The 21,573-nt window shown below is 38.4% G+C and overlaps 2 protein-coding genes across 2 annotated transcripts in view; both read right to left on the reverse strand.

The window, feature by feature from the left end:
• Positions 1–753: 753 nt before the first annotated feature.
• LOC128246225 (uncharacterized) lies at positions 754–5,646 on the reverse strand. The gene is made up of 6 exons (XM_052964416.1): positions 5,519–5,646; positions 2,492–2,653; positions 2,190–2,308; positions 1,777–1,953; positions 1,005–1,245; positions 754–773 (listed from the first exon to the last, which is right to left on the reverse strand). The coding sequence occupies exons 1-6, from the start codon at positions 5,631–5,633 to the stop codon at positions 754–756; spliced, it is 834 nt and encodes a 277-aa protein (XP_052820376.1). The 5' UTR covers positions 5,634–5,646.
• Positions 5,647–13,223: 7,577 nt separating this feature from the next.
• LOC128246226 (uncharacterized) overlaps positions 13,224–21,573 on the reverse strand; it is a 34,540-nt gene continuing 26,190 nt past the window's right edge. Inside the window, exons 5-7 of the mRNA XM_052964419.1 lie at positions 20,524–20,609; positions 14,516–14,635; positions 13,224–13,397 (exon numbers count right to left, since the gene is read on the reverse strand). Of these exons, the coding sequence (XP_052820379.1) occupies positions 13,224–13,397; positions 14,516–14,635; positions 20,524–20,609 (380 nt within the window). The remainder of the gene's footprint in view (positions 13,398–14,515; positions 14,636–20,523; positions 20,610–21,573) is intronic.

A 21,573-nucleotide genomic window follows, 5' to 3' on the forward strand; every position in this document is an offset into this window, starting at 1 on the left:
TTTGCTATGTGAGACAGAATCAGGATCAGCTTTAACGAATGTCAGCCATGTAACTTGTGTATGCATGTGACTTGTCCCTGCGGATGTGCACTTTTTTAAAACCATGGCAGAACTCACATTAAAATGAAACATTCAAATATACATATAAGTTTCCTGAAGGGTATCTTAACTAATGGTTTTTATTGAAATAAGAGCTGCATAATAACTTGGAAATAGTTGTTTGACTTCTTATTACCTGAATCTGTAAGATATTACATTTACCTTTCATTCAAGCCAAATGACAAACTCCACGATATCCCAATGTTCATTTCTTCAAATATATATGTTTAAGTAATTAACTTAGGACGAGTATTTGTATTAGGCTTAGCGAAATAATTAATTAGGAATGATTAAACAATATTCATATCTCTAAAATGATTTTCCTTCATATTTGCTCAATATTAACTTACATAAATACATTTGCTATTCAGTAATTAGTTAGAACATTGAACCTCCAATATATGAGTTTAATTATGGGCATTTTCTTTTACCAACCAGTAGAATTGTAAGCTTCATCGGCCGTGTCCCTGCATTTTCATTCATATTAGCTGCTCGCCTAAGTTGTCCCATTTGTTTGTGCACGGTCAGATGGATGAGTATTTTAATGCTAACGCAATACTCATAATATAACGGAACTATAACTAAGCTCCATATTAACATCTTATTAAGAAAACCCACTAGCATGCTTACTGGTTGACATATAGAGTAATAGATTCAGTTGTGACGAGCTTTCTCTACAAAGACATAGTTAACACTCATATTACAATAATAGTCTTCGCGACAACAACTCGAACCATTCGTTCGTTACCATGACGTAAAAGTCGGGTTTTTCAAGGAACGGTTAAGGTCACTCGTTTGAATGAGCTACTTCAAATTCTTGCTGACATCACCAAGCTTCATCTGCATTAAATATAACATGTACCGTACGTCTCAATACCAACCCGGCCCGCTCGCTGGCAGCCTACCCTGCCGTGCCGTCAACGCTGAGCCTGGTCCGCTCGCTGGCAGCCTACCCTGCCGTGCCGTCAACGCTGAGCCTGGTCCGCTCGCTGGCAGCCTACCCTGCCGTGCCGTCAACGCTGAGCCTGGTCCGCTCGCTGGCAGCCTACCCTGCCGTGCCGTCAACGCTGAGCCCGGTCCGCTCGCTGGCAGCCTACCCTGTCGTGCCGTCAACGCTGAGCCTGGTCCGCTCGCTGGCAGCCTACCCTGCCGTGCCGTCAACGCTGAGCTTTTCTAGCCTAGTTAAGGGCCGTATTTTCATTGAGCCGATTCCATGTTCCTTCTTGTAATTAAAAGCAATTCTCCTACCGAATGCTGCACCCAGAACTTTACTTAAACTGTTTAAACCCGGCGTTACATACGCCCTGATGACGCGCCAAAGGGGAACGACGATCTTATACGTCATTGAAACTTCTTCGCAATAACACAACAAACAGACTTGTAACACACGCATCATATCTGCTTTAATAATAATTAATGGGATCACCGCCTTCAAACGGTCAGTCATACACACGAGTTGAATGGGAGAAGTAAACGTACTCACACCAAAAACAGACCATACACGTACCATTTAAGCTAATTAATAAATAAATGATGAGACCACTGCCTTAGAATGGTCAGTGCAACACGAGTTGAAACTCAAACTGGAAACCTATCGCTCACAAAAGATGCCTTTCTCAGAAAATTTAATTCAATCTTAAGTTGTGTAACGCCATGTGCAAATACCATCTTACTGACCTCAACTAAGTGCAGATTGCTGCAGACAGCCGATATAAGGGAGATAATCAGGTCACTCTTGCCCATATTCAGGAGTTGCGCTTCGTCAAAGGGGTACTTTACTTCCGTGTAGGCCTTGATCAGATCCGCGCCAGCAGTGTTTGGAGTAACAGCAGAATAGTTGAATACTGGATTTGCCTATTTTAAGTATATTTTAACATTCAATAATATAAGGCTTTCATGTTTAATGTTGCACAAAATTGTTGCATCTGAAATTTGTTGATTAAATAAAACACATACTATCCTTTATTTTGCACCGTAAAATATGTATTTTCTTCCCAATATGAGCCATTTAATCACTATTATGCTAGGTCAAGGGAGACATTTAAATGCTGTTTATTTAAGATGGGTTTCAGCAAACACAAAATACTCACTGTAACAGCTATTTCGACAACGGCAAAGTTGTTATGAAGGTCGGTGACTTCCACGGTAAGGGTCGTTCCAAAGGTTGGCGGTGCTCCAACTTTCAGTATTACATGTGATCGGGTGGCACCTTAAACACCCAAAAGAATAAGCATTGAGTGTTGCGATCAGCTTATATTTATATAATGTATATTTTATTTATAAAATGGAATTTGTTTACAATGCAGGAATAAGCATGCATTATACATGTGTAGTGTTGCTACGCAATGTCATTCTGGTTGAATTGATCCCGTACAACATTTCTATTCCTTACTTGTGCTTAAAATAGGCTCAGTTGGAACCAGAGATCCTACTGTTGTCTGCCTCACGACGAAGTTTAAAAGTGGATTATTGTCTGTTCCTTTAGTCTTTCTTTCGTCGTTTCCCTGCCAATTCTCGCACGTGAGAATTAGCCAATCACGGGCAGAGACAACTACTGTAACAAAAATAAGATAAGACATTCAATTTACTTCAATTACACAGCACAAACCCAATTGATGATTACCATGTTTAAAGGCAAAAAGCCGAAACCCAACAGACACTAAACGAAAGTCACAGACCAAACAAACATAGAGAATAAAATGGAGAGTAGAATCATACAGAACACCCCAGACCCACCACGAACGCAGTGAAATACAATTATCAGTTGGAGTTACCGCACTGGAATGAACAGTGAAACAGGAGCTCACTTGGGGTTACGTTCTACTTGTTTTATTCAATATTTATAATAATGAAAACGCTTCTGGCCCAAATATCACAAATATTATGGAACTTGATTCTCAATCACATATCATTTTACCGAATAACAACATGAAATGACTCAAAATCTTATGTTCTACTCTTTTCAAAAGTGCATTGCTTCATAGATTAATAAAATTTTTGGTCAATATTCAAACGAAACAATGATTCTTGAGCAAATATTGTACTTAAATACAATTTATATTTTTTGAGTTGTTACTCAAGAACATTTTTTATTGTACAATTAAAAACATAAGTCATTGGAATGTGCCTTAAAAAATTAGTTGAGACAGAGATTGTTAAATGACTTAAGTTAATTTGTGATATTGGATCCAGACCAATCAGGAAATACCCAAACTTATAGTATAGACTGAAATAATTCAATCAATTTTTGTAAAACTTTCGGAAATACATAAAGACATCATCTGACTTGTTCTATTTAATCATTTGAAGAAAATCATACTTTAGGGTCAAAATTGGAAAAAGTTTAGGCACTTGTATGTATGTAATTTGAAAAAAGGTGACATTTAAACATGGTACTTTTTCAGTATCTAATGTGCTGATTTTTGTTTGAAACTATGCCTGCATTGGTAAATGAAACAATGGAACTAGAGTAGCGGAACGAGTACAGAAGTCAAGCTAAGTGGTTTGTGAAGTGCTCAAGCCGAACAGACTTACCCTTACCAAGCGAGATACCAAAAACAGACTTACCCTTACCAAGCGAGATACCAAAAACAGACTTACCCTTACCAAGCGAGATACCAAAAACAGATTTACCCTTACCAAGCGAGATACCAAAAACAGACTTACCCTTACCAAGCGAGATACCAAAAACAGACTTACCCTTACCAAGCGAGATACGCAAAAAAAGCAAACCGAAGCGAGCGTGGAGCAAAAAATAGAAGAGTTTTCAACACATTGCCGTTTTACTTATTTTGAACACAACCTTGAACTGGAAAAATATTTCAATACTTACTTATAATGCAATAGTTTTGAGTAAGTACAAAAAAGATCAACCAGATTTCTGAGATAATTATAACAGATCATAAGAAAAATATATATTTGTATTTATAATAAAAAATAACTCTGTATAACTTTAGCACGTATAAAGACACTTCTTTTGATATATTTTGGATATTTTTTAAAAACAAACAATGGTTAGTTGTGCCTTATTGCATGTATATATATCCGCGGTAAGCAAAAGCAGTAGTGCATGTTTCAAGAGAGACAGCATCCAGAATGTTAGGAGTCGATAAACATTTCCGCTTCTTGATTAAATTTCGTGATGATCACTGTAAAGGCACTGGAATGTGCTGCCGAAAGGAAATGTTGGCAGACTTATTTTGTGGTCAGAGAATGATTAGCCCCTTGAATTATGTTGTCAAAGAAAACAGGAATGAATGTAGCCTTACTTATGTTTCGGTGTGCACTTACCAGTGTTCTATCATGAACGCTATTTGCGACCAGATTTTTATCCGATTGTTATGTACATGTCAGCATATACTCAAAAAGGATTTTCAAACATCATGTCAGATCAAACAGGTCAAATTAGGTAATGATAATGATGACTTTCATCAATAGCCAGGAGCAAAAACAGACTCCTACAAGCTTGTATTTTTATCATATTTAAACAAATTGCACTTTTTAAAAAAGTGTTGAATTTTGGAAAAAATCAACATTTCGAACATATTCGAAGTTTGGTTTTTAAGTGGGAAAACACAATATAAGTTTGAAAATTATAATACATGTTTCGGGAGAGGGCCGTAACTGATGTTGGCATAACTCGTGGCCCAATCCCTTTGCATGGTTGATTTTATAATGTCGGTCTAAATATTGTGTTGAAATTTGTATTGATATTGTCTTTGTGAAATGTGTTCTCATGCAATAAAATATTATTAAATTAAACCGACGATTTTGTTGGAAAGGATTTTCACAAAATCTTGAACTGGTTTTAATCCACGCTTGATTAACATCTCTTTACCATTGCTAGTCGACTGAATTGGAGCTTTCAAACAACCTAGATACCATAGAAAACAAATCCGGGTCGCAGTAAAGGTATCGGTGCGGTGTCACATTATTTTTTTTACTTCAATAACAGTAAGTAAATCTATGGAACGGGACATCAATATGGTGTGATCTAACAGTAAACCTGTAAGGAAACATACGCTTAGTATGTGTCTCGAACTAATGACCGACCGTTTATTAGCTATGTGCGTTATCAACTAAGCTAACCTGTCTGATCGCGAACACCAATATTTAAACCATACATTGCAATTTAAAACAGTATGATAAACGAAACATGAAGATTTTTTACAATTTTTACATCGACGAAAATGAGTAGCGATAACAGCACATTACCTTAGCATTATTTTGAACGATTTGTGTTTCGTCTGCGGCTGCGTGTGTCTTGAAATGCTTGTCTTTTGATATTTTATCATAAACATAACCATTATCATATACTAACGCTCCTGGCAATTTGGTGAATCAGTGTAGAGAAAACTCTATGGGAATGCTTATACAACTACTCTTATTAATAATAAGTTAAAATTAAATAAATTATGACCTGCGTTTGTAGTGCCAAGTGAACATAATCCACCATATGGAAGAAAATTGACAGTGCGAACGAACTCTGCAACAGTGGTGACAAAGCCTCCGCCGGTGACAGTGAGTCGTATCATGTATGGACTTCCCTCAGAGAAACCATCAACTTCCAATGATCTCGAACTGAAGCCTTATAAACAAATAAATCAATAAGCCATTTTTCTTTGAAAAAAGGTTTTCATGAAGATACAAATTGTGAGCTACCGTTTATATAAATACATATTGTATTTAATAAAATAAATCAGTATTTTTACATGCTGTCCAAATTTAGAAACAAAATAAACACCTGTGGATGATGAAAGTCCGAGTACGACCGGGGAAAATAACGTGCCAACGAATTCAAACACGCTCCAAGAAAACGTAAGAGTAAATGGATCAATAGAAGGGTCGATAACGGCATCTAACTCAACTCGGTCCTTGTTAAACTTCCGCTCTCGTCCCACTTGGCAATTGTATACACACCTATTATATAAATATGTTGTTATTCTAGACACAAATGCATATCGTTTATGATTTGAATGATTTAACAATCCTACACAGAGCCACAAAAGCAATTCGCAAAGAATAATAAGCTTTACCAAGCTGTAAATGAACAAACATACTGCTCCTTTAGTTCAGGACAACGTCATAAATCTTATCCAACTTACTCAATGCTGAGAGGTAAAGCATTTGTTGTGAACTTCAGAAACTGCAATGCTGACGACTGTCGGTCACCGCGAACAAGTGTAAACAAAACGCACACGAGACTGTTCGTTGGAAACATGGCGGTGTCTATTGACAATGCGTAATCAGTTCCTATTACTATATCATAATCATTATGTCCAATAAGAAATGCATGATATGGTGCATTAGCTTGAAATATGTTAACATAAGGAGAAGCAGGTGTTATTGGGAAATATGCGAATGACCAATACGCTTCCAATGGAATCGACGTTATCGAGGTCGGATTCGTTATTAGATCTTGTGACAGCGAGGCGTCAATTATCAAAACGTCCCCATGAGGAACGGTCAAATACTCCCCGCCGTTGATGTGTGCAACTAGTTCCGGAAGGTACACTCGAATTGCCATGCAGTCAGTTATCCAGTATTCCTCTCCTAAGGATGGAAACGTCAGCTCAAGACACACCAAGTACTCGCCTGGCCCCAAAGTTCCCTGACCAATGTTTAAAACGGAAGTTCCCGGTTGGGTGAAATCGTAAAACTGAATGAATTGTGTTTCGTGTACAAGTGTTATGGTCCAGTTGATATTGGCTTCGCAACTTGAGTCCGTGTATTCCATATAACTGTTTATCTGCAATTAAATATAAAAAGAAACGTAACATAAATAAAAATTCAGTTTACATGCCAACTTAGTAATAAACCTGCCTGCCAAACACGCTTGATTAGTTACCACGTTCTATACCATACCAAACACGCTTGATTAGTTACCACATTCTATACCATATTCGATATCATACTAGATACCATATAAGAAACCATATTATATACCATATAAGGTACTTCATAAGACACCATATTAGACACCATATTAGACATAATATAATACACAATACAAAACACCATATAAGATACAATATTAAATACAATCTTAGAAACCATATTAGACACTATATTAGATTTCATATTAGTTACCATAATAGACACCATATTAGCACCATATTAGACACCATATTAGACACCATATTAGACATAATATAATACACAATACGATACACCATATAAGATACCATATTAACTACCATATTATATACTATATTAGACACCATTTGAGACGACATATAAGATACCATATAAGGCACAATAATAGACACATGTTAGACACCATATTACACACAATACAAAACACCATATAAGATACAATATTAAATACAATCTTAGAAACCATATTAGACACTATATTATATTTCATATTAGTTACCATAATAGACACCATATAAGACGCCAAATTAGATACCATAGTGTTCTCCATATAAGACACCATATATGACACCATATAACACACCATATTAAACACCACATGAGACACCATATTACACACCATATTACACACCATATTAGACACCGTATAAGGCACCATATAAGATACCATATAAGATACCATATCAGACACCATAATAGACACCATATAATATACCCAGTAAGACACCATATAAGACACCATATTAGATACCCTATAAGACACCATTTTAGACACCATATTGACACCATATAAGATACCCTATATAACACAATAAAAGACACCAAATAAGATGTCTTATAAGACACCATATTGTACACCATATTAGATGCCCTATATTACACAATAAGAGACATCAAATAAGATACCATATTAAGCACCATTTAAGACCCCATATAAAAAAACATACAAGTCACCATATTGGTAACCATATTAGATGTCGCGAATGTCGCGATTGTTTGTTATTTTTATTTCTGTTCTTTCCTTCTTAAATTGTTAAAAGTTATACGTTTATTCAATAAAAATAACCGTTAAGAAAACGGTATCAAATTGACAGTGAACCGTTAAGGAAACGGTATCAAGTTGACAGTGAACCGTTAAGAAAACGGTATCAAATTGACATTGAACCGTTAAGAAAATGGTATCAAATTGACAGTGAACCGTTAAGAAAACGGTATCAAATTGACAGTGAACCGTTCAGAAAACGGTATCAAATTGACAGTGAACCGTTCAGAAAACGGTATCAAATTGACAGTGAACCGTTAAGGAAACGGTATCAAATTGACAGTCAAACCGTTAAGGAAACGGTTGTGCATTTGCTATGACTTCAACGTCTTGTAAAGGTGCTGTTTTTTTCGTGTAAAACGTTTTATTTACCGTTGTTTAGACGGTTCTGTACAGTATATAAGCTTCTCTATTATGTTAAACATTTCGCTAAAACTGGATATTAATTTCTTAAGGATAATGCTATTTTGGACTATACAAATTCTAAAGCTTAAGGATTGTCTTCATAACGTTTGACATTAATATATGAGTTATATGATTGTGCCAATCAAATGAGGGACATATTATTTGGTCGTTGTCTGTTCTTAAAATATAATAGCGTTCTATCAACGATTTGTCGGAGAAAAGGAAGGAACGAAGTCAATACAGTTCTCAAAAAAGTGTTATGAGTTATAACACTGGCCTCGTATCCGCTTCGCGGGACCATTCATAGTGGTGAACTCCACCACTATGAATGGTCCCGCGAAGCGGATACGAGGCCAGTGTCGACAGTCTACAGTGCGAATAATGTGTTGACAATCAACTTAAAGGAACTCTGTGGATTAAAATGGTGTGATGAAGTAGTGCCAACGTATCTAAATGAATAGTTTAGGTATTTTAAAGTTAAACTGTGCAAAAGGGTGTATGTTCAGTGTATGTATAAGTTTCAATTTTAATTAAGCGTTAAATTAGTGGCATAACGGGTACCACGTATAAAAAAGGTACGAGGACTCGTTTACGACAAACATTGGAATCGGAAATTGAAAAAAGCAAAGGATTTACTTAAAAGTGTATGAAAGAGAATAGGTTAAACAGGAAATAATAGACTTTGTAACAACGTGTAATGAAAAGATTCAAGTGCATATTTGAAAGGTTGATATTAAAAGCGAACATTTGGTATCGAGTATGGACGAAAGAGATAGTGAAGGAATAATGCAATAATGAATGACGATTGTAGTTTATATTTATATAACATCAATAAAAAATATTTCAAATGTTGAAAAGTTCAATTATCTGAAAAGCAAATTGTTCGACGAGGCCCGAGAAGCAATTGATTGCCTTGCGTTGTCGAATGAGAACTATTAACTGGCAGTTGATATTTTGGTTAAACGATTTGGGAACACTCAAGGGATCGTTGATCTGCACTATACCAACTTATTAACTTGCATGCAGCATCAACCAGAGTGAACAGTCTGAGGGACTTTTAGACAATATCGAACAACACATGTCTATTATTCGTTCAAAGTTACCAGAAGATGTATTGATTCAGCTTGAAGTCCAGAACGGTGTTTAGAAAAGGTGGACAGTATTGGCCCTCACTGAACAAATACGCGAATACGTTGTTGTTCGTGAAAGGGCAATGAAAGATACAAACCACGAAAGGGCGGGAAATTGTGTATCATTCTCGTAACAAAAGCCATCGATACGTAACGATGACGTTAAGCGTACCCACTCATCAGCTCAAGTGCTTACTGCCTGTTCCTCAACACGACAAGGCAACGGGAACTCTAAACAGGAGGTCAAGAAATTTTATTTTTTGTGTGGCGCACACCACTTGAGTGATGAGTGTGACAAATACAGAATTATAAGTCAACGAAAGAATCGAATTAAAGGGAAGTTTTATAAGTGCTTGAAGGATGGCCATTTATGCAGGGAATGTAAAAGCAATAGGACATGTGTTTACTGTGGTGAAATGAATGTTCATCATAGAAGTTTATGTCCGAAGAAGTTTCAGTTGAAACATGCATTAGCAATTGTGGTGAATGAAGTAGAACGGTCTGATGATGTAAACGATGAAATTGGACTTATGTCAATGAATGAAATGGTTTTAATGCAGACAGCATTGACAAATGTATGTAATCCAATGACAAAGGAATCGACACAAATCCGACTTCTGATGGACTCAGGATAACATCGAAGCTACATTACTGAAGCACTTGCACGAAAGCTTGCCCTACGGACAAAATGGGAAAGAGAAATACATCTTAATACATTTGTTTGTATTCGACAAAATACACAAAAGTCAACGTGAAACTAAAAAATGGTAAACATATGCAAATAACAGTGAATATTGTACCATTCATCAGTGGTAATCTTCATAGGAAACCGTTTAATGATTTATCTTCTGACCGAGTGCAAGGTATTGTGAAAAGTGTGGACGTATTTCATACAGAAAATGAAACTTCTGCTATTGAACTGTTAGTAGGAAATGACTACTATTTGAAGTTTATTTACTGTGAGTAAATAGAAGTTTGCCCTGGATTGTATTTGCTTGCGTCCAAACTTGGTTTGATATTGGGCGGCAGAACTGGTGATACGGATACTAATCTCGAACAATCAAGTCTATTGATACTTTCCAATAGAAGTGACATTGCCAATTCGCATGCATTTGTTTGCAAGCATTGATGCATCAGAACCCACAAAGACAGAGATTGAGAACTTATGGAACATTGATTTTATTGAAATAGTTGACAATGGTAGTGACAAAGCAGCTTATGCCATTGCAAGAGACATTTAAAGGTACTCTAGAATTTGAAGAAAACAGATACCAAGTATTATGGCCATGGAAAGAGGACAATCCAGACCTACAATCAAGGAGTTATCTATGGGACGACTCAGATCAACGGTGAGCCGTATAAAACAAAGCCAGAAGTTTTGGAGAAGTACAGTGAAGTAATCATTGATCAATTAAACAAAGGGGTCATTGAAAAGGTTACAAAAAACGGAGCCTCAAAGATTAGTGCATTACATTCCGCCTCATGCCGCAATAAAGCCCGACAAATTAACAACAACATTAATGATAGTTTATGATGCGTCCGCCAAAACAAGAAATGAAAACAAGAGTTTGAACCAGTGTTTATATCGGGGCCCAGTGATGTTAAACGATTTGACAGGTATTCTTCTGCGTTCTCGGACTCATCCGATTGCGGTTTTTGCCGACATTGAAAAAACATTCTTATAGATTGGATTACAAGAAGACCAACGTGATGTGACTAGATTCCTTTGGCTTAAGAATATTGAAACTCCCACTACAGAGAAGACAAAAATTCAGGTAAAACGTTTCAAACAGTTCCTTTCGGAGTTATTTCAAGTCAATTCTTGTTAAGTGCTACCATAGAATCACATCTGGACTCTTACAATGGTGACAATCAAAAAAGACATATACGTTGACAATCTGATCACTGGTACAAATACTGTTTCTAAGGCAAAATAGCTGTACACTACATCAAAACAAATGTCAAACGTGGGTTCAATGAATCTAAGAGAATGGTTTACTTACAATGATGTAATGGCTAGAACCTTTGCAGCAAAGATAAAGCGGAAGGAAAAGCGACAAAGATTTTAGGTCACGATTAGGATTTGAAACTGATTCCTTGTTAATCAAATCATCAGCATCGGAAATATTTCGAAAGGGCGAGTCAAAGTGCAAAGTGTTGAAACAGCTTGCCTCCGTGTTCGATCCCTTGGGTCCACTAAGCCCCGTTGTTTTACAAGGAAAAGTGTTTCTTCAGCAACCTTGGAACAAGAAAGTTGATTGGTAGGAACCTTTGTCGGATGAAGACATAGAAGAGTGGAAACATATTGAGCAAGATCTAAAACATGTGTCGAAGTGTCAAATTCAAAGAAATATTAGCATACCAAAGCCTTAATTAATAGTAAAAGATGTTAAGAATACAGGTTTAACTATTAATTCCGTAAAGTATAAACGATCCTCGTGGAACGGTTACTTTTTGTTCATGTTACGGTTCTAATCTCGATAGTTTTCTTACTACACTATAGCGCATAGAAAAACAACAAAATATCCGTGCAACGGATCTCATAACTAAGTATAAATTAAAGTTGGTTACATTAAGCTATTGACAATACAACAGTTAATACAGAAAATGAACGTGTGCGAGTTTTGTCCTAGATAATTTAAACATGCGAAAATTTTAAAAGGCATGTTAAAGAAAAGCATGTGGACTTAAAACATTACTCGTCCATCATTGCATTGTGTTAAGCAAGTTTTTTAAGACGTGGCTACCTCACTACTCACCTAAGAAATGTACATACATTTGAAAGGGTGTCGGCTTAAAAGTTTGCCAAAAAGGTGAAAAGTGTGAAAATGGCACCTATGCTAAACAATGTAATTGGATTAGAGGACATAAGATATGAAGAAATAGCTGGATTACCCGCTGCGTCTTTCACAATTATACGTGAGAATTATCAGCCTAACATCGAAGAGATATCTGATGTAGAAACATCCGAATCAGCAATAGCTCATCTTGGTTCTCTAATAGACTATTTCACAACTATAACAGTGCCGACAGGCAATGACGACGCCATTGTCGACAATTTGTTCGGTGACGACGAGGCAGTCGTTACCAAAGACGCCATTATGGATAAAAATGGCGACGTTGATGTCGTCACCGAAGACATTAACGTGTGTAACGTCCCCGCTTACGTCACATTGGACGTGTCCATTGACAGCAATATGCATCGATTCCTCGACGATGTTGTGGTCGTATCCAAGGTTGTTACATCGAGCGATACTTGCGGCATTTTGTTAGATGCTATGAATGCAACGGTGAGTAGAAGTAACGACATCACCTTGGAAAACGAGGACGTAGCAGTCACCATATTAGTTTTCATAATAGATGCCATATTAGTTACCATATTAACACCATATAATTTACCATTTAAGTTACCATATTAGTTACAATATTAGACACCGTATATATTTTACCATATTAGTTACCATATTCGATACCATATTAGTAACAATATTAGACACAATATTACATACCATATTAGTTACCATATTAGTTACAATATTGTTAGCATATTAGTTTCCATACTTATTATGTATCACATTTGTTACCTTATTACACACCATTTTAGTTACCATATTAAATATAATTTGATGGATGTTGGATACATGTATAAGCATTATATTGTAATTACTGTCTTAATTAATACTTACCAAAATTGCTTCATGCGCAAGGAACTTCATCGGCGTCGAGAAAGATGTGTAGAAGTCATCCAAAAAGTCGCTTGTTGTCACACAATCACTCATAGAATTCGGACAGTTCTCGTCTCCAAAATGTGAAGCGCAGCGGAGACTTATGAAATAGATGCCAACCTGAAAAGATATAGAATGCCTAAAAACAAATAGAAAGCGGAATGCAAAAAAACCGGAATGGTTCATTTGTCTCTTTTAAAAGTGTGCACCATAATAATGTTAGTATATAATGCAATGCTAAATTTGTTGCTCTATTGTACACAAAAGGACATTCTTTAATTTGATAGTACTCTGTTATTAATTGGTAACAACAGAAAGTATTTGTAAAAAATATTTTCCAGCAATGGCGCTACAGGAACGTCCCCATGAGTTTCATAGTAAACATTGTTTCGTCCAAGTAATGTTCTTTGGATACAAACTCAATGCCGAATATTATTAGTTACGGGGTTAGTAGGTGACCCGATATGGGATAAACGGGGCAAAGAAAACCATAACGGGTGAGAGCGAAGCTCGAAACCAAATATAGTTTCCTGCGCTCCGTATATCCCATATCGGGTCACCTACTAACCCCGTATCGTATATATCACGTCGACAACCTGTTTACATGTTTAAATGTTTCATTTATTCATCGGAATCGGAAAAAAGACGCCATTTTGGTACGACATAAATTTGGTTACCCAATATGAAAAATATGGGGTCACCGCGTGACCAGTCCTGGACCAATGGCGTTGCGTCATATATGTTGGATGCGTGATAAAGAAATATATCGCACACAAATTTAGTCCTTAGTCAACCTTATACAATTAGGTAGGGACTTTTTAAACATAATTGCTAAACACCCGATTTGCCACACCTAATTGGTCCATATTGGTCCGAACTATTGTCAATAGTAACAAGTAAACTTTAGTTTTGATGTATGGACTCGAAAAAGGTCGCAGATCGTTGCAAGATCTTATGATCATTAATCGTTTCTAATTTATTTTTATTTCGGTAGCAATGGTTACCACAGTTCCACTTAGATTAAAATTGCTTAGGCAACTTTTGTAGAGGAATATTCAACTGAGGTTTCATCAATGCCCTTTAGTTTAGTAAGATATTCCGTTTTAAGACACCGCTCAGGTTAGCTTAACATGAATGTTATTCTTAAGCATTGACAAGGTCGAGCATTTTAACAATGTTATAACTTCCAGCACTCAAGTAAAGATGTGTGTTTTTATTTCATACAAAGCCTGATTTACCTGCAGATATGTATGTAACGTGTATGTGGTAATGCCATCCATTCTCACGTTGGTCGCCTGTGTGTCTCCCCATGATACTTGACACGAAGGTTTACTGTTCCTTGATACATAAAGTCCTCTCTTCGTGTTGCATGTAAAGAGAATATATGTATAATTGAGTGTTATATACTGTTTATCAAGGTTTATTTTGTGATAAAAGATGTTTTCATCCAAATGATATCAATAATTCTCTAAATATGTCAAATGTAATCTCGCAAAACCCGTTTTGGGTATATATATATATCTATATATATTCAAAGGTGTCTAAATTTTGTTTGAAAGTCTTATTTGCCAATATATACTTGCTTCCATTTAGAACAGCAAGTAAGTATAAAAAAAACCAAGTTATCTTTAAAAAAGAAGATCTAAATATGGTGAAGTGTTCAGAATACATTAGTTGGATTAGACAATAAGTAATCACATCGTTTTTTTGAAAATAAATGACTTTTCAAATGTTCTTAAAGTTCACCAATGCCGTTTCATTGTTTTCTGGCTAAAACATACGCAATGGAAAAGGGTTAGGGTTCGATAAAGAAACAACTGATCCGTAATGTCCTTCATTAAAGCCATCTGACCGTTATAAACCAGGCGTGCCATTATGTCCATAGTTAAAGCCCTCTCGCCGTTCTAACCAGGTGCCCCTTGTTGATGCCCTCTGGCCATTACCGACCTAGTGTCCCTCGTTAATGCCCTCTGGCCATTACCGACCAAGTGTCCCTCGTTAATGCCCTCTGGCCATTACCGACCTAGTGTCCCTCGTTAATGCCCTCTGGCCATTACCGACCAAGTGTCCCTCGTTAATGCCCTCTGGCCATTACCGACCAAGTGTCCCTCGTTAATGCCCTCTGGCCATTACCGACCTAGTGTCCCTCGTTAATGCCCTCTGGCCATTACCGACCAAGTGTCCCTCGTTAATGCCCTCTGGCCATTACCGACCAAGTGTCCCTCGTTATTGCCCTCTGCCCATTACCGACCTAGTGTCCCTCGTTAATGCTCTCTGGCCATTACCGACCAAGTGTCCCTCGTTAATGCCCTCTGGCCATTACCGACCTAGTGTCCCTCGTTAATGCCCTCTGGCCATTAATGACCAAGTGTCCCTCGTTAATGCCCTCTGGCCATTACCGACCAAGTGTCCCTCGTTAAAGCCCTCTGGCCATTACCGACCAAATGTCACTCGTTAATGCCCTCTTGCCATTACCGACCAAGTGTCCCTCGTTAAAGCCTTCCGGCCATAATCTACCAGGTGTCTTCGTTAAAGCCCTCTGGCAATTAGCAACCGGATGTCTTTCGTTAAAGCTCTCTGGCCATTACAAACCAGGTGTTCCTCGTTAAAGCCCTCTGGCAATTAGTAACCGGATGTCTTTCGTTAAACCTCTCTGGCCATTACAAACCAGGTGTTCCTCGTTAAAGCCCTCTGGCAATTAGCAACCGGATGTCTTTCGTTAAAGCTCTCTGGCCATTACAAACCAGGTGTTCCTCGTTAAAGCACACTGACCGTTATCCAGTTTTTTTATTGTTCGAGCTCTCTGACAGTTGTCCAGGTTTACTATTGTTAAAGCCCTTTGACCATTAGCAACCGCAGGTCCTTCATTGAAGCCCCCTCGCCCTTACCAACAGGTGTCCCTCGTTAAAGCCACATGACAGTTATCAAGGTTTTCGATTGTTAATTTCCTCTGACCTTTATCAACCAGGTTTCCTTCGTTAAAGCCCTCTGTTTGTATCAAACCAACTTTTTCCTTCTCGTAAAAAGCCCTGGCCAATACCAACCAGTTGTCATTCGTTAAAGGCCTCTGGCCATTACCAACCAGTTGTCATTCGTTAAAGGCCTCTGGCCATTACCAACCACGTGTCCCTCGTAAAAGACCTCTGGCTATTACCAACCAGTTGTCCTTATTAAAGCCCTCTGGCTATTACCAACCAGTTGTCCTTTGTTCAAGCCCTCTGGTCTTTACCAACCAGGTGTCCCTTGTTAAAGCCCTCTGGCCATTATCAACCATGTGTCTCTCGTAAAAGCCCTCTGGCCATTACCAACCAGGTGTCCTTCGCTAAAGCCCTCTGGCCATTACCAACCATGTGTCCCTCGCCAAAGCCCTCTGGCCATTACCAACCAGGTGTCCCTCAGTCTGTACGAAAGTCATTATCACATTGCAGGACACGAGGTCCTGCAATACTGTCTGCATTGCAGGACCGGACCAGTTTTTGCAGGTCCGAAAATTTTATGTACATTTTAGTCATTCTCGTAAAATAAAACCAGAGTGATGATGCTATGCGTACCATACCGTTAGATTTATCATTATCAAACCTCTGATGAATGAGGTCTGATTTTCAAGAGTCAAAATCAGATTTTTTAAGAGTCATTGTCCGTTTTATTTCTAAATTCTTGGTCGTTCTTCATAAATAATAGTTATTATCTGTTATAAGATGGCATTGCAAGGTAATGATTATCTATACTTGGTTTAACAGCTTCCGAATACAATTTCTATTTTCTATAAAGATCAGCGGTATTAATCCACTTTCAATTCTAGAAAAAAATAAAGGAATAAGAAATATAATCTTATAGAATACCTTGTTGTCTTATTTCCTTCTCAGTTTCTTGGGTGGTAAACACATTCCAAGAGTCAAAACAAAAATATGTTCTGACTCCTATGAATGTGCATATTATTTATTTAATGCATGTTCAGTGAAACAGGAATTATGCATGTATTACTCGTTATGTAACCCTATGCATCCTTGTCAGACTCCTATATGCACCATCGATTGTTTTCTAGTTGCAACAACATATTTGTACTTTCGGTTTCACTTTCAAGTTTTTCATATTTTTTCCTGAAGCAAACAAAAACATTCAACGTTCCTATTGTCAATATTGCAACATTGTTTTTTTTATTTTTCATTAATCGCATAATAATAAAACTCTTTTGTTATAGATCTTCACACTGACAACAATTTACGCAGTTCTTCTTTCACTTTCATTAAAATTGACAGGAAGTAAGCGTGCACCTGTTTCACACGCTTTTTAGACCATGTGGCCACCAAATCTTTATTCCTTTCTATTACACATTTAGAACGAATACAAATTTCATTAATTTCATGTAAGACAAGATATATTTTAGCATTGTTGTTTTTCAAACCATCGTACTTAGCGAAAAAGCCGAAGATATCCGGTAATTTGCATAATGGGCGGAGTTTATAATTACGTCATTAGTTTGAGTTGGTAACGGTCAGATTCCAGATTGAAAATTGCTTGTCACTTCGGCAGTTAATTGCTTTTGACTCTAATTGATTAAACAAACATTTAGAGCTTGCCTTGCTGCTCCTTTCAAATGATACCGACTCTTGCACTGACTCCCTCGTTACAGACCTCTGGCCATTACCAACCATGTGTCTCTCGTAAAAGCACTCTGGCCATTACCAACCAGGTGTCCCTGGTTAACTCCCTATGGCCATTACCAACCAGGTGTCCCTCATTAAAGCCTTCCGGCCATAACCGACCAGGTGTCCCTCGTTAAAGACCTCTGGCCATTACCAACCATGTGTCTCTCGTAAAAGCCCTCTGGCCATTACCAACCAGGTGTCTCTCGTTAATTTCCTCTGGCCATTACCAACCATGTGTCTCTCGTAAAAGCCCTCTGCCCATTACCAACCATGTGTCCCTCGATAAAGCCCTCTGCCCATTACCAACCATGTGTCTCTCGTCAATGCCCTCTGACCATTACCAACCATGTGTCCCTCGTTAAAGGCCTCTGGTAAATACCAACCATGTGTCCCTCGCTTAAGGCCTCTGGTAAATACCAACCATGTGTCTCTCGTAAATGCCCTCTGGCCATTACCAACCATGTGTCCCTCGTTAAAGACCTCTGGCCATTACCAACCAGGTGTCCCTCGTTAAAGGCCTCTGGCCATTACCAACCATGTGTCTCTCGTTAAAGGCCTCTGGCTATTACCAACCATGTGTCTCTCGTTAATGCCCTCTGGCCGTTACCAACCATGTGTCTCTCATTAATGCCCTCTGGCCATTACCAACCCTGTGTCTCTCATTAATGCCCTCTGGCCGTTACCAACCATGTGTCTCTCGTTAGTGCCCTCTGGCCGTTACCAACCATGTGTCTCTCGTTAATGCCCTCTGGCCGTTACCAACCCTGTGTCTCTCATTAATGCCCTCTGACCATAACCAACCCTGTGTCTCTCATTAATGCCCTCTGACCATTACCAACCATGTGTCTCTCGTTAATGCCCTCTGGCTATTACCAACAATGTGTCTCTCGTTAAAGGCCTCTGGCCATTTCTAAACATGTGTCCCTCGTTAAAGACCTCTGGCCATGACAAACCATGTGTCCTGCTTTAAAAACCTCTGGCCATTACCAACCATGTGTCCTTCGTTAAAGAGCTCTGGCCTTTACCAACCATTTGTACTTCGTTAAAGACCTCTGGCCTTTACCAACCATGTGTCCTTCGTCAAAGGCCTCTGACCATGACAAACCATGTGTCCTTCGTTAAAGACCTCTGGCCATTACCAACCAGGTGTCCTGTGTTAAAAACCTCTGGCCATTACCAACCATGTGTCTCTCGTAAAAGCACTCTGGCCATTACCAACCAGGTGTCCCTCGTTAAAGACCTCTGGCCATTACCAACCAGGTGTCCCTCGTTAATTCCCTCTGGCCATTACCAACCACGTGTCCCTCGTTAAAGCCCTCTGGCCATTACCAACCATGTGTCTCTCGTAAAAGCCCTCTGGTCAATACCAACCATGTGTCTCTCGTAAAAGCTCTTTGGTCATAACCAACCAGGTGTCCCTCGCTAAAGACCTCTGGCCATTACCAACCATGTGTCCTGCTTTAAAAACCTCTGGCCATTACCAACCATGTGTCCTTCGTTAAAACCTCTGGCCTTTACCAACCATTTGTACTTCGTTAAAGACCTCTGGCCTTTACCAACCATGTGTCCTTCGTCAAAGGCCTCTGACCATGACAAACCATGTGTCCTTCGTTAAAGACCTCTGGCAATTACCAACCAGGTGTCCTGTGTTAAAAACCGCTGGCCATTACCAACCATGTGTCTCTCGTAAAAGCCCTCTGGCCATTACCAACCAGGTGTCCCTCGTTAAAGACCTCTGGCCATTACCAACCAGGTGTCCCTCGTTAATTCCCTCTGGCCATTACCAACCACGTGTCCCTCGTTAAAGCCCTCTGGCCATTACCAACCATGTGTCTCTCGTAAAAGCCTCTGGTCAATACCAACCATGTGTCTCTCGTAAAAGCTCTTTGGTCATAACCAACCAGGTGTCCCTCGTTAAAGACCTCTGGACATTACCAACCATGTGTCCTTCGTTTAAGACCTCTGGCCATGACCAACCAGGTGTCCTTTGTTAAGGATCTCTGACCATTACCAACCAGGTGTCCTTTGTTAAAGACCTCTGGCCATGATGACCAACCATTTGTCCCCCGTTAAATATCTCTGACCATTACCAACCATGTGTCCTTCGTTAAAGACCTCTTGCCATTACCAACTATGTGTCCTTTGTTAAAGACCTCTAGCCATGACCAACCAGATGTCCTTCGTTAAAGCCCTCTGGCCATGACCAACCATGTGTCCTTCGTTAAAGACCTCTGGCCATTACCAACCATGTGTCCTTCGTTAAAGACCTCTGGCCATTACCAACCAGGTGTCCTTCGTTAAAGATCTCTTGCCATTACGAACCATGTTTTCCTCGTTAAAGACCTCTGGCCATTACCAACCATGTGTCCTACGTTAAAGACCTCTGGCCATGACAAACCTGGTGTCCTTCATTAAAGCCCTGTGACTGTTACAAACCTGGTGTACCACTCTGGACAGTAGGTACACTGGTGCCGCTTGTTAACTTCTAAACGATGTATTTTAATACTCGTATAGTATATTTCACAATTATTGTTAAGAGCATTTATAATATTAAACTTAGTAGTAAATTTGCACAAGTTTTGTGAGTATCAAATCACCTGCAATTCGATAGTCATGTTGACCGCAAGTGGAAAAACGGGATCATCGATGGAAAAGGTCACCCGGTAATGTTTGCAGTCATATCCTGTTGATGAAAGAATGAACTTTCACGAACAAATACAAATATAAAACAGGGGGGAACAGCTGACATCAATTGGTCATGAAAATTGTGTTGAAAAAAGTTTTTGTCTTAGAATTATTTTATTTACAACAATTGTCAATCAAGTGTTTTGGCAAAAATAGAGCATCCGAAGGAAACCCACTATTCAATTTTTCTGGCTATAACCCATCGCCCAGACCGGGAATCGAATCCGGGATGCAAGTGCGCTGACCACTTCGGTAAGTAGAAAACCTTATGTTCGAGTCCCATTATTTTTAAAAGGGAATTAAGTTCATCTCGAAAATAAACGTGTTCGTTATCCTGTATGGTGGTGTCCGTTTAAAGGCCAGAAAGATAACTAAAACACATTGTGGCCATTTGTAAAAACGAATAATGACGGTACATAATTATACGTACTAAGCTTATCAGACGTAATGCGACAAAACTAGGTTTTATAATTGTGCAATGAAGTGTTTTGCAAATTTAAATTTTATATATAAAGAACTAAAAGACACATTCGAAGTCTCAAGCTATATTTATAAATTAGATAACATTAGAACAGACTAGTACTTGCAAAATTAAGTCTATCGTCCCATAGATTAGATATTGAAGTTGGGAGACATAATAACATTGTAAGAAATGAAAGAAAGTGTACATTTTGTAGTTTAAACGATCTAGAAGACGATTACCATTTTGTCATATTTACATTCACACTTCATTCCTTAACGATGCTTGTTGTTTATCAATTGCACTTTATTTCTGTATAAAGTGCAATGGCATTTCCCATCGATATCGCGTGCGTTTGTCCGATACTTTTGTCCTGTCATTGGGCGCAATAATACCAAGGGGCGGGGCGTAGATAATTTCATGATGGATGGAACAGTTGAAGAAACGTTTGTGTTTAAAAATGCTGCTAAATGTCACGAAAATGCAAAAACAGTTCAAAATA

The sequence above is a fragment of the Mya arenaria genome, chromosome 9, assembly GCF_026914265.1.
Source record: "Mya arenaria isolate MELC-2E11 chromosome 9, ASM2691426v1".
Taxonomy (NCBI): domain Eukaryota; kingdom Metazoa; phylum Mollusca; class Bivalvia; order Myida; family Myidae; genus Mya; species Mya arenaria.

Coding starts and splice junctions, on each gene's coding strand:
- LOC128246225 (XM_052964416.1), bottom strand. CDS start 5,633: ATGATACGACTCACTGTCACCGGCGGAGGCTTTGTCACCACTGTTGCA. Junction 2,654..5,518: donor ACTTGGCACTACAAACGCAG/GTCATAATTTAT, acceptor TTTTTGTTACAG/TAGTTGTCTCTGCCCGTGAT. Junction 774..1,004: donor AGCGTTGACGGCACGGCAGG/GTAGGCTGCCAG, acceptor ATGTCTTTGTAG/AGAAAGCTCGTCACAACTGA.